The 13,906-nt window shown below is 40.9% G+C and overlaps 1 protein-coding gene across 1 annotated transcript in view; it reads left to right on the top strand.

Annotated features, from left to right (window-relative positions):
- Positions 1-13,906, top strand: part of LOC117325389 (multiple PDZ domain protein-like) — a 227,647-nt gene that overhangs the window by 87,138 nt on the left and 126,603 nt on the right. The window contains 2 exon segments of the mRNA XM_033881561.1: positions 3,692-3,771; positions 11,219-11,392. Coding sequence (XP_033737452.1) covers positions 3,692-3,771; positions 11,219-11,392 — 254 coding nt within the window.

The following is a 13,906-nucleotide window of genomic DNA, read 5'->3' as shown; positions in this document are numbered from 1 at the left end:
AAGTGATATTTTTCACTAGTGATAAATATGATATTTTTCACTAGTGAAAAATATCACTTTTATAGAATGAATAATTTTTGATATTTCACTGGTAAAAATGTAATAATATGTATTATTACATATAGAAATGGGTTGTATGTGGCTGTCAGTGTCCCAGTTTTATCTGGCTGTCAGTGTCCCAGTTTTATGTGGCTGTCAGTGTCCCAGTTTTATTTGGCTGTCAGTGTCCCAGTTTTATCTGGCTGTCAGTGTCCCAGTGTTATCTGGCTGTCAGTGTCCCAGTTTTATCTGGCTGTCAGTGTCCCAGTTTTATCTGGCTGTCAGTGTCCCAGTCTTATCTGGCTGTCAGTGTCCCAGTGTTATCTGGCTGACAGTGTCCCAAGGCAGCGCCCTGCTTTTGAAGATCATACACCACTCATTTCCATGATCATAATAACCTCAGCCTGGGTGATAATATTGTATTTGTGAATAATCCAATGTGATTGGATGTTAACAAAATTCCATCCTGTCTACTAAACCAAACAATAGCTGCAATACTAGAGAACATGCTAATTTCATTAACTCTTTAAACTGGCAGTTCCTGATCCAATAAGTTGTCAACTCATAAAATATGCAAAATATAAATTTTCTCAGGTATTTTGTCTGTCAAGGTCAATTAGATCTTTAAGTGAACTTTAAGTGGCCTCAAATACAAAATGTTCTATGACATCAAAATGTTGTTCAGATGTCAAACAAGTTGATATTAATCACCAATGAAGGTTACTTTTGATCTCAGAAAAAAATATTATTGCAACAAATTTAAATTAATTTCTCAGCTATGTTATTTTTTATGAAGATGTTGATATTGACGTCATCAAATTTGAATAATTCCTCCTCACTATTTTCAATGAGTTGATAACCGCGTGACATTGTCTATAAATTAAAGAATTGCAACCTGTCAGGTGATGACGCAAAGAAATTGTTTTAGTCTCAACAAATTTGCACAGTGAAGTCTCCTGAGTTATTTTGGATCATTCCAGATGTGCCAAAAATGTGTGTAAGTGCTGGTAACTGGAGGAGAAATCAGTGAAATTGATAAATATAATTGGACAACTTTTCAGAAATCGTTATCAATTATAATTGGAATACCATATTTATCATCAAGTAAGCCCCCTCTCATAACATTTAGTTTTAATGTTTCGAGGGAGTTTATTTGTGAACCAATTTTTAGCTTAATATTTTAAGATGGATGATTCCGCAAAAATGAAGAAGAGTGTTTATTTGCAGATAATACACTATCTATACCTTGTATGTAATACTCATCTACATTTCTGTTTGGATTTGAAATGTGGAACTAAAGTATTTCTTATCAACATGAAGAAGTGGTTTTCAGCTCAATTTCTCAGAAAGTATAATATTTTTAGCAAGTAGATTTGGCAAAACAGCACCATGAACATAGGGTATTATTAAGCGAGGGAATGTTTAGGTGAATTACTTTTATTATTGCCCATTGTTTAGGTAAATAAAACAGATATTGGTAGATTTTCTGAATTGCATGACCATAAGTTATGGTATAATTTTACAATGTGTACATATCCCTTTAAGAAATAATCTGCTCCATTATAAAGTGATATTTTTGCTTATTCAATCAGATTTTTCCTGTGTAGTGACTTTAGTCATTTGAGAGAGTCCATCTATAAGGTTCCAGTTTTTGTGCTTGTTGTTCAAAATTAACAAAGAATAGATTCTTTCAATAAGTTGATGTTCAATAGAAATGTTATGCTTGACCAGAAAAAACTATGTGTGTATAAGTGGCTTGTTTAGACGGAGGAGTTCTTAACAATAAAGTATACAACAACTCAATGCTGGTCTACAATGCATTGTCATACACAGGTACGCCGTACTGCAGCTATTGCCGTTATGATAATACCTGATGTTCAGATCGAAGAGAAAAAACAGTTGTAAATGCCTTTATTGATAGAGATCATTTTAGCATTATGCTCAGACAAGAATATAATGTCAGGACTAGAAATTTAGCCAGAAGTTATATATGTTTGGTGTAAGTCTTACGTTACAATTCGTCAAGTAGTTCTGATACTGGATGGATTTGTTGTGATATAGAATTACCGATGTGGAAAGTATGTTGAAGAGATTTTTGTCATTCCGTAAGAAGAAGAAATCAAAGCACAGACTGAGGAAGGAACTTAAATGTCCCTGTATGTATTGTTTGTGATACTAGAGTGTCCCTGTATGTATTGTATATTATACTAGAGTGTCCCTGTATGTATTGTATGCTATACTAGAGTGTCCCTGTATGTATTGTATGTTAAACTAGAGTGTCCCTGTATGTATTGTATGTGATACTAGAGTGTCCCTGTATGTATTGTATGTGATACTAGAGTGTCCCTGTATGTATTGTATGTGATACTAGAGTGTCCCTGTATGTATTGTATGTGATACTAGAGTGTCCCTGTATGTGATACTAGAGTGTCCCTGTATGTATTGTATATGATACTAGAGTGTCCCTGTATGTATTGTATGTGATACTAGAGTGTCCCTGTATGTGATACTAGAGTGTCCCTGTATGTATTGTATGTGATACTAGAGTGTCCCTGTATGTATTGTATATGATACTAGAGTGTCCCTGTATGTATTGTATATGATACTAGAGTGTCCCTGTATGTATTGTATGTTATACTAGAGTGTCCCTGTATGTATTGTATGTGATACTAGAGTGTCCCTGTATGTATTGTATGTTATACTAGAGTGTCCCTGTATGTATTGTATGTTATACTAGAGTGTCCCTGTATGTATTGTATGTTATACCAGAGTGTCCCTGTATGTATTGTATGTGATACTAGAGTGTCCCTGTATGTATTGTATGTGATACTAGAGTGTCCCTGTATGTATTGTATGTTATACTAGAGTGACCCTGTATGTATTGTATGTTATACTAGAGTGTCCCTGTATGTATTGTATGTGATACTAGAGTGTCCCTGTATCTATTGTATGTGATACTAGAGTGTCCCTGTATGTATTGTATGTGATACTAGAGTGTCCCTGTATGTATTGTTTGTGATACTAGAGTGTCCCTGTATGTATTGTTTGTGATACTAGAGTGTCCCTGTATGTATTGAATATGATACTAGAGTGTCCCTGTATGTATTGTATGTGATACTAAAATGTCCCTGTATGTATTGTATGTGATACTAGAGTGTCCCTGTATGTATTGTTTGTGATACTAGAGTGTCCCTGTATGTATTGTATGTTATACTAGAGTGTCCCTGTATGTATTGTATGTTATACTAGAGTGTCCCTGTATGTATTGTATGTGATACTAGAATGTCCCTGTATGTATTGTATGTTATACTAGAATGTCCCTGTATGTATTGTATGTTATACTAGAGTGTCCCTGTATGTATTGTATGTGATACTAGAGTGTCACTGTATGTATTGTATGTGATACTAGAGTGTCCCTGTATGTATTGTATGTGATACTAGAGTGTCCCTGTATGTATTGTATGTGATACTAGAGTGTCCCTTTATGTATTGTATGTTATACTAGAGCACTGATCTTGCTGCAGTTACTAATAATAGAATGACCTTCACCCAAAATGATGTCAAATAGGTTAAAATCTTCAATTATTAAATGTCTAGGTTATGTGTGCCTTAATGTTGTTTAATATTTTTATCATCTTCATTTTTTTTACAGCAGGTGAACTGCTTCCTGACACTGAGACTGCTATCAGAGCATGCTGGGAACCCATCATTGGGGAAGAGTTTGAAGTCGTGGTAAGAAACACTATCATTATACATCTAACTCATCCTCATACTTCTTTAGTTTCACCTGTCTAATCCGACCTCAAGCATAAAACCCATCATTGTCAAAGAGTTTGAAGCCGTGATAAGAAGCTCCATCAATATACATCTAACTCATCCTCATAATTTTTCTGCATTTACACCTGTCTAATCCGACCTTCAACTATAGCCCATCCTCAGGGAAGAGTGGAAGTTATAATTATACATCTATCAACTTATGATACTGACTAAAACTTTGCCATTCTTGATTATATATTGGGTCCATCAGGTTGGCAGATTAGACTTGTTCATTCTATCATGAATCAGGTCTGACAATGTTTCGGCTAAACCAGTAATTTAACCAATGATTCAGCTAGAAATCTCATAGGATTTCAGATGACACAGGTTAATCTTAACTAATAAGTTGGGCCCATAAGGTTTCCGGCTAGACCTGTTGATTTCACCATAAGTTACAAAAAAACAGGTAGAACTGGGGTTTCAAAGGTATATTAGTGTTCAGGATTAGACAGGTCTATCTTACCAATAAGCCTGGTCCTTAGTGGTCAGGATTAGACAGGTCTATCTTACCAATAAGCCAGGTCCTTAGTGGTCAGGATTAGACGGGTCTATCTTACCAATAAGCCAGGTCCTTAGTGGTCAGGATTAGACAGGTCTATCTTACCAATAAGCCAGGACCTTAGTGGTCAGGATTAGACAGGTCTTACCAATAAGCCAGGTCCTTAGTGGTCAGGATTAGACGGGTCTATCTTACCAATAAGCCAGGTCCTTAGTGGTCAGGATTAGACGGGTCTATCTTACCAATAAGCCAGGACCTTAGTGGTCAGGATTAGATGGGTCTATCTTACCAATAAGCCAGGACCTTAGTGTTCAGGATTAGACAGGTCTATCTTACCAATAAGCCAGGTCCTTAGTGTTCAGGATTAGACGGGTCTATCTTACCAATAAGCCAGGTCCTTAGTGGTCAGGATTAGACGGGTCTATCTTACCAATAAGCCAGGTCCTTAGTGGTCAGGATTAGACGGGTCTATCTTACCAATAAGCCAGGTCCTTAGTGGTCAGGATTAGACGGGTCTATGTTACCAATAAGCCAGGTCCTTAGTGGTCAGGATAAAACTGAACTATCTTACCAATAAGCCAGGACCTTAGTGGTCAGGATTAGACGGGTCTATCTTACCAATAAGCCAGGTCCTTAGTGGTCAGGATTAGACGGGTCTATCTTACCAATAAGCCAGGACCTTAGTGGTCAGGATTAGACTGGTCTATTTTAGCAATAAGCCAGGTCCTTAGTGGTCAGGATAAAACTGAACTATCTTACCAATAAGCCAGGACCTTAGTGGTCAGGATTAGACGGGTCTATCTTACCAATAAGCCAGGACCTTAGTGGTCAGGATTAGACTGGTCTATCTTACCAATAAGCCAGGACCTTAGTGGTCAGGATTAGACTGGTCTATCTTACCAATAAGCCAGGTCCTTAGTGTTCAGGATTAGACAGGTCTATCTTACCAATAAGCCAGGTCCTTAGTGTTCAGGATTAGACGGGTCTATCTTACCAATAAGCCAGGTCCTTAGTGGTCAGGATTAGACAGGTCTATCTTACCAATAAGCCAGGTCCTTAGTGGTCAGGATTAGACGGGTCTATGTTACCAATAAGCCAGGTCCTTAGTGGTCAGGATAAAACTGAACTATCTTACCAATAAGCCAGGATCTTAGTGGTCAGGATTAGACGGGTCTATCTTACCAATAAGCCAGGTCCTTAGTGGTCAGGATTAGACGGGTCTATCTTACCAATAAACCAGGTCCTTAGTGGTCAGGATTATACTGGTCTATTTTAGCAATAAGCCAGGTCCTTAGTGGTCAGGATAAAACTGAACTATCTTACCAATAAGCCAGGACCTTAGTGGTCAGGATTAGACTGGTCTATTTTAGCAATAAGCCAGGTCCTTAGTGGTCAGGATAAAACTGAACTATCTTACCAATAAGCCAGGACCTTAGTGGTCAGGATTAGACGGGTCTATCTTACCAATAAGCCAGGACCTTAGTGGTCAGGATTAGACTGGTCTATCTTACCAATAAGCCAGGACCTTAGTGGTCAGGATTAGACGGGTCTATCTTACCAATAAGCCAGGTCCTTAGTGGTCAGGATTAGACAGATCTATCTTACCAATAACCAGGTCCCTTACTCTTCAGAATTAGACGGGTCTATTTTAGCAATGAGACAGGTTCTTAATGGTCAGGATTAGACAGGTCTATCTTACCAATAAGCCAGGTCCTTAGTGGTCAGGATTAGACAGGTCTATCTTACCAATAAGCCAGGTCCTTAGTGGTCAGGATTAGACGGGTCTATCTTACCAATAAGCCAGGTCCTTAGTGGTCAGGATTAGACGGGTCTATCTTACCAATAAGCCAGGTCCTTAGTGGTCAGGATTAGACAGGTCTATTTTAGCAATGAGACAGGTCCTTAGTGGTCAGGATAAGACGGGTCTATCTTACCAATAAGCCAGGTCCTTAGTGGTCAGGATTAGACAGATCTATCTTACCAATAACCAGGTCCCTTACTCTTCAGAATTAGACGGGTCTATTTTAGCAATGAGACAGGTCCTTAGTGGTCAGGATAAGACGGGTCTATCTTACCAATGAGACAGGCCCCAAAGTGGTTAGGATTAGACATGTCTATCTTAGCAATAAGCCAGGACCTTAGTGGTCAGGATTAGACAGGTCTATCTTACCAATAAGCCAGGTCCTTAGTGGTCAGGATTAGACAGGTCTATCTTACCAATGAGACAGGTCCTTAGTGGTTAGGATTAGACAGGTCTATCTTACCAATAAGCCAGGTCCTTAGTGGTCAGGATTAGACATGTCTATCTTAGCAATAAGCCAGGACCTTAGTGGTCAGGATTAGACAGGTCTATCTTACCAATAAGCCAGGTCCTTAGTGGTCAGGATTAGACAGGTCTATCTTACCAATGAGACAGGCCCCAAAGTGGTTAGGATTAGACAGATCTATCTTACCAATAACCAGGTCCCTTACTCTTCAGAATGAGACGGGTCTATTTTAGCAATGAGACAGGTCCTTAGTGGTCAGGATTAGACGGGTCTATCTTACCAATAAGCCAGGTCCTTAGTGGTCAGGATTAGACAGATCTATCTTACCAATAACCAGGTCCCTTACTCTTCAGAATTAGACGGGTCTATTTTAGCAATGAGACAGGTCCTTAGTGGTCAGGATAAGACGGGTCTATCTTACCAATGAGACAGGCCCCAAAGTGGTTAGGATTAGACATGTCTATCTTAGCAATAAGCCAGGACCTTAGTGGTCAGGATTAGACAGGTCTATCTTACCAATAAGCCAGGTCCTTAGTGGTCAGGATTAGACAGGTCTATCTTACCAATGAGACAGGCCCCAAAGTGGTTAGGATTAGACAGATCTATCTTACCAATAACCAGGTCCCTTACTCTTCAGAATGAGACGGGTCTATTTTAGCAATGAGACAGGTCCTTAGTGGTCAGGATTAGACAGGTCTATCTTACCAATGAGACAGGTCCTTAGTGGTCAGGATTAGACAGATCTATCTTACCAATAACCAGGTCCCTTACTCTTCAGAATTAGACGGGTCTATTTTAGCAATGAGACAGGTCCTTAGTGGTCAGGATAAGACGGGTCTATCTTACCAATGAGACAGGTCCTTAGTGGTCAGGATAAGACGGGTCTATCTTACCAATGAGACAGGCCCCAAAGTGGTTAGGATTAGACTGATCTATCTTAGCAATAAGCCAGGTCTCTAAGGGTGCATGATTAGACAGGTCTATCTTACCAATAATTGGGTCTAATAGGGTTTGGTCCCACAGGATAGAAGATAGATCATTTTCACTGTACCATCTTATATGTACTGTCGCACACCATCATTCTTGGCTGTCATTGATAACTATAAGCAATTTCCTGTTATAGTAATAAAGTTGTCTGTTATCAGGAGACAAATCTCCAGAAGGTTAGGTAGATGCTGAAAGTGTTTATGTGTTTCGCTGACAGAGAGGTCTGTGTATTTTTAAGACTGCTCCAGACGATCATATTCCAGGTTGTTTTGGTTCGGAACACTCCATCTATGTTAACAGCTTCCCAGACGGACTTAACACATTTTTATTGGAACCATTTCCAGTTGGACCTCATCACTTGTCTCAGGGATTATTTTGCATCCACTGACATTCAATTAGTGTCCCAGGATCCAGATTATTTTGTAACAGCACAGTAGCTATATTTTAGGAGGGGGTGGGGGTAGGGGCTTGGGGGTTGTTTGTTAAATATTGGTTCATGTACATGTATACCATTATTAATATAGGTCACTGAAACTTGTGATTAAAAAATCTATCCAATATCATACTGTACTCTATGTTATCCAACCTTTCTAATATAGGTCACTGTAACCTAGGTTATCTAACTTTTCTTATATAGGTCACTGTAACCTAGGTTATACAAACTTTCATATAGGTCACTGTAACCTAGGGTACACAACCTCTAATATAGGTCACTGTAACTTAGGTTATCTTCCTCTAATATAGGTTGCTGTAATCTAGGTTATAAAACCTCTCATATAGGTCACTGTAACCTAGATTATACCTCTAATATAGGTCACTGTAACCTAGGTTACACAGCCTCTAATATAGGTCACTGTAACCTAGGTACACAACCTCTAATATAGGTCACTGTAACTTAGGTTATCTTCCTCTAATATAGGTTACTGTAATCTAGGTTATACAACCTCTCATATAGGTCACTGTAGCCTAGATTATACCTCTAATATAGGTCACTGTAACCTAGATTATACAACCTCTCATATAGGTCACTATAACCTAGGTTATACAACCTCTAATATAGGTCACTGTGTTAACCTTTGTATATTCTGCTTCACTGACTGGATTTATTTGTGTTCATTTCCTTCTTTGACTCTGTATCAAAACACAAGTTTATTTTCCCTTCAAGGCAGATGAGGAGGATTGTTCTATCTCTTAGTATTTTGAATTCTTTGAATAAATTGAATTAGAAAAATTCATGAGCAATACACTTAATAACAGCAAGAAGAGAATACTCACATGGAATCATATTAAAGTTAGAATTACCATACTTTATGATTAAGCTTAAAGTTGGTCTGTTAAAAGCTTCTTTTCGTTTATAAATTAGCAGAAATGTAAAATGCATTTAGTCTGGCTCGGATTGTCAATTGAGTGACTATTTTATTGATGTACTGTCATTAAACTAATTCCTCAGAGTGAGATTCCTAACCACTGGTGATGGTGTCAGAGATCAATAACACATATTTCTAGATTATCGGTAGTATCGCAAGTCGACAGTTCTGTGGATCACGTTCCATCCTCTTAAATAGACACTTCATAAACGTGATATGTGTTGGAGAGTTTACAATGATTTGATCGAAATGTAAACTGACATCATTTAAATGAATGGACCTGATCCACACCTGGGAGTATGTATTGTCACTGATAAAGGACCACACCTGGGGAGTGTGTGGTGTCACTGATAATGGGCCACACCTGGGGAGTGTAGGGGTCACAGATATAGGGCCACACCCAGGGAGGTTGTGTTTTCACTAATATAGGGCCACACCTGAGGAGTGTGTGTTGTCACTGATAATGGACCACATCTGGGGAGTGTGTATGGGGTAACTGATATAGGGCCACACCAGGGGAGTGTGTATGGGGTAACTTATATAGGGCCACACCTGGGGAGTGTATATGGGGGTAACTTATATAGGGCCACACCTGGGGAGTGTTTATGGGGTAAATAATAAAGGGCCACACCTGGGGAGTGTGTATGGGGTAACTGATATAGGGCCACACCTGGGGAGTGTGTATGGGGTAACTGATATAGGGCCACACCTGGGGAGTGTGTGTTGTCACTGATATAGGGCCACACCTGGGGAGTGTGTGTTGTCACTGATATAGGGCCACACCTGGGGAGTGTGTATGGGGTAACTGATATAGGGCCACACCTGGGGAGTGTTTATGGGGTAAATAATAAAGGGCCTCACCTGGGGAGTGTTTATGGGGTAAATTATAAAGGGCCACACCTGGGGAGTGTGTATGGGGGTAACTATTATAGGGTCACACCAGGGAAGTGTTACGGGTCACTGATGTAGTTCCACACCAGGGGATGTGTGTGTTGTCACTGATATAGGGCCACACCTGGGGAGTGTGTATGGGGGTAACTAATAAAGGGCCACACCTGGGGAGTGTGTATGGGGGTAACTGATATAGGGCCACACCTGGGGAGTGTGTATAGGGTAACTGATAAGGGCCACATCTGGGGAGTGTGTATGGGGGTAACTGATATAGGGCCACACCTGGGGAGTGTGTATGGGGCAACTGATATAGGGCCACACCTGGGGAGTGTGTATGGGGGTAACTAATAAAGGACCACACCTGGGGAGTGTGTATGGGGGTAACTGATATAGGGCCACACCTGGGGAGTGTGTATAGGGTAACTGATAAAGGGCCACACCTGGGGAGTGTGTATGGGGGTAACTGATATAGGGCCACACCTGGGGAATGTGTGTTGTCACTGATATAGGGCCACACCTGGGGAGTGTGTATGGGGTAACTGATATAGGGCCACACCAGGGGAGTGTGTATTGTCACTGATAAAGGGCCACACCTGGGGAGTGTGTATGGGGTAACTGATAAAGGGCCACACCTGGGGAATGTGTATTGTCTCTGATAATGGGCCACACCTGGGGAGTGTTTATGGGTTAACTAATAAAGGGCCACACCTGGGGAGTGTGTATAGGGTAACTGATAAAGGGCCACACCTGGTGAGTGTGTATTGTCTCTGATAATGGGCCACACCTGGGGAGTGTGTATGGGATAACTAATAAAGGGCCACACCTGGGGAGTGTGTATAGGGTAACTGATAAACGGCCACACCTGGGGAGTGTTTATGGGGTAAATAATAAAGGACCACATCTGGGGAGTGTTTATGGGGTAACTTATAAAGGGCCACACCAGGGGAGTGTGTATGGGGGTAACTATTATAGGGTCACACCAGGGAAGTGTTACGGGTCACTGATGTAGTTCCACACCAGGGGATGTGTGTGTGGAGACGGTGTAGTTTAGATAAAACTCTCCCATACGATATAAACATGATGGAGTCTCAGGAAGTTTTGACATTTTTCATGCAATATTCCTGTTATTTAAACATCGCGTTTAAAAAGGAGTTGTTAACCTATAGTGATAGTGTATATATTTATAAACCCTGATATATGGATATATGTTTAATTCATTATTTGGTAAAATAATAACAAACTATTATCCTCCCTGTTCTGAAATCTTTGATTAGTCTATTACAGTCATCCCACTGTGATATCCAAGAACAATACAGTTTGAAACATTAACATGGTTCTTATGATTTCTTCAGGTTGCCCAGCTGTCGAAGTTTAAGGAAGGAGGCGGACTGGGAATCAGTCTAGAGGGTACTGTGGACGTGGAAAATGGCAAAGAGGTTCGACCACATCATTACATACGCTCCATCCTTCCTGATGGCCCTGTCGGCGTCAATGCTAGATTGATGAGTGGTGACGAGCTGCTGGAGGTAAAACTCATAGTTCTGGTTATACATATACCTAACTAAAGATATCCATGTGTGGGGTGGTGGTGGTCATACATATACCTACCTAGATATCCATGTGTGGGGTGGTGGTTGTATACCTACTTAGATATCCATGTGTGGAGTGATGGCTGTATACCTACCTATAGATATCCATGTGTGGGGTGGTGGTTGTATACCTACATGGATATCCATGTGTGGGGTGGTGGTTGTATACCTACCTAGATATCCATGTGTGGGGTTGTGGTTGTATACCTACTTAGATATCCATGTGTGTGGTGGTGGTTGTATACCTTCCTATAGATATCCATATGTGGGGGTGGTGGTTGTATACCTACCTAGATATCCATGTGTGGGGTTGTGGTTGTATACCTACCTAGATATCCATGTGTGGGGTGGTGGTTGTATACCTACCTAGATATCCATGGGTGGGGTGGTGGTTGTATACCTACCTAGATATCCATATGTGGGGTGGTGGTTGTATACCTACCTATATATCTATGTGTGGGGTTGTGGTTGAATACCTACCTATATATCTATGTGTGGGGTGGTGGTTGTATACCTACCTAGATATCCATGTGTGGGGTGGTGGTTGTATACCTACTTAGATATCCATATGTGGGGGTGGTGGTTGTATACCTACTTAGATATCCATATGTGGGGGTGGTGGTTGTATACCTACCTAGATATCCATGTGTGGGGTGGTGGTTGTATACCTACCTAGATATCCATGGGTGGGGTGGTGGTTGTATACCTACCTAGATATCCATATGTGGGGTGGTGGTTGTATACCTACCTATATATCTATGTGTGGGGTTGTGGTTGAATACCTACCTATATATCTATGTGTGGGGTGGTGGTTGTATACCTACCTAGATATCCATGTGTGGGGTGGTGGTTGTATACCTACTTAGATATCCATATGTGGGGGTGGTGGTTGTATACCTACTTAGATATCCATATGTGGGGGTGGTGGTTGTATACCTACCTAGATATCCATGTGTGGGGTTGTGGTTGTATACCTACCTTGATATCCATGTGTGGGGTGGTGGTTGTATACCTACCTAGATATCCATGTGTGGGGTGGTGGTTGTATACCTACCTAGATATCCATATGTGGGGTGGTGGTTGTATACCTACCTATATATCTATGTGTGGGGTTGTGGTTGAATACCTACCTATATATCTATGTGTGGGGTGGTGGTTGTATACCTACCTAGATATCCATGTGTGGGGTGGTGGTTGTATACCTACTTAGATATCCATGTGTGGGGTGGTGGTTGTATACCTACGTGGATATCCATGTGTGGGGTTGTGGTTGTATACCTACTAATTAGATATCCATATGTGGGGGTAGTGATTGTATACCTACCTATATATCTATGTGTGGGGTGGTGGTTGAATACCTACCTATATATCTATGTGTGGGGTTGTGGTTGTATACCTACTTAGATATCCATGTGTGGTGGTTGTATACCTATGTGGATATCCATGTGTGGGGGTGGTGGTTGTATACCTACCTAGATATCCATGTGTGGGGTGGTGGTTGTATACCTACGTGGATATCCATGTGTGGGGTGGTGGTTGTATACCTACCTAGATATCCATGTGTGGGGTGGTGGTTGTATACCTACTTAGATATCCATATGTGGGGGTGGTGGTTGTATACCTACTTAGATATCCATGTGTGGGGTGGTGGTTGTATACCTACGTGGATATCCATAAGTGGGGTGGTGGTTGTATACCTACCTAGATATCCATGTGTGGGGTGGTGGTTGTATACCTACTTAGATATCCATGTGTGGTGGTTGTATACCTATGTGGATATCCATGTGTGGGGTTGTGGTTGTATACCTACTTAGATATCCATGTGTGGGGTGGTAGTTGTATACCTACCTAGATATCCATGTGTGGGGTTGTGGTTGTATACCTACTTAGATATCCATGTGTGGGGTGGTGGTTGTATACCTACTTAGATATCCATGTGTGGGGTGGTGGTTGTATACCTACGTGGATATCCATGTGTGGGGTGGTGGTTGTATACCTATGTGGATATCCATGTGTGGGGTGGTGGTTGTATACCTACCTAGATATCCATGTGTGGGGTGGTGGTTGTATACCTACTTAGATATCTATGTGTGGGGTGGTGGTAGTATACCTTCCTAGATATCCATGTGTGGGGTGGTGGTTGTATACCTACCTAGATATCCATGTGTGGTGGTTGTATACCTACGTGGATATCCATGTGTGGGGTGGTGGTTGTATACCTACCTAGATATCCATGTGTGGGGTGGTGGTTGTATACCTATGTAGATATCCATGTGTGGGGTTGTGGTTGTATACCTACTAATTAGATATCCATGTGTTGGGTGGTGGTTGTATACCTATGTAGATATCCATGTGTGGGGTGGTGGTTGTATACCTATGTGGATATTCATGTGTGGGGTGGTTGTATACCTACCTAGATATCCATGTGTGGGGTGGTTGTATACCTACCTA

The sequence above is a fragment of the Pecten maximus genome, chromosome 4, assembly GCF_902652985.1.
Source record: "Pecten maximus chromosome 4, xPecMax1.1, whole genome shotgun sequence".
NCBI classification, from domain to species: Eukaryota; Metazoa; Mollusca; class Bivalvia; order Pectinida; family Pectinidae; genus Pecten; species Pecten maximus.
The sequence above is the reverse complement of the archived record's forward strand: the minus strand, read 5'-3'. Positions and strand labels throughout refer to the sequence as shown.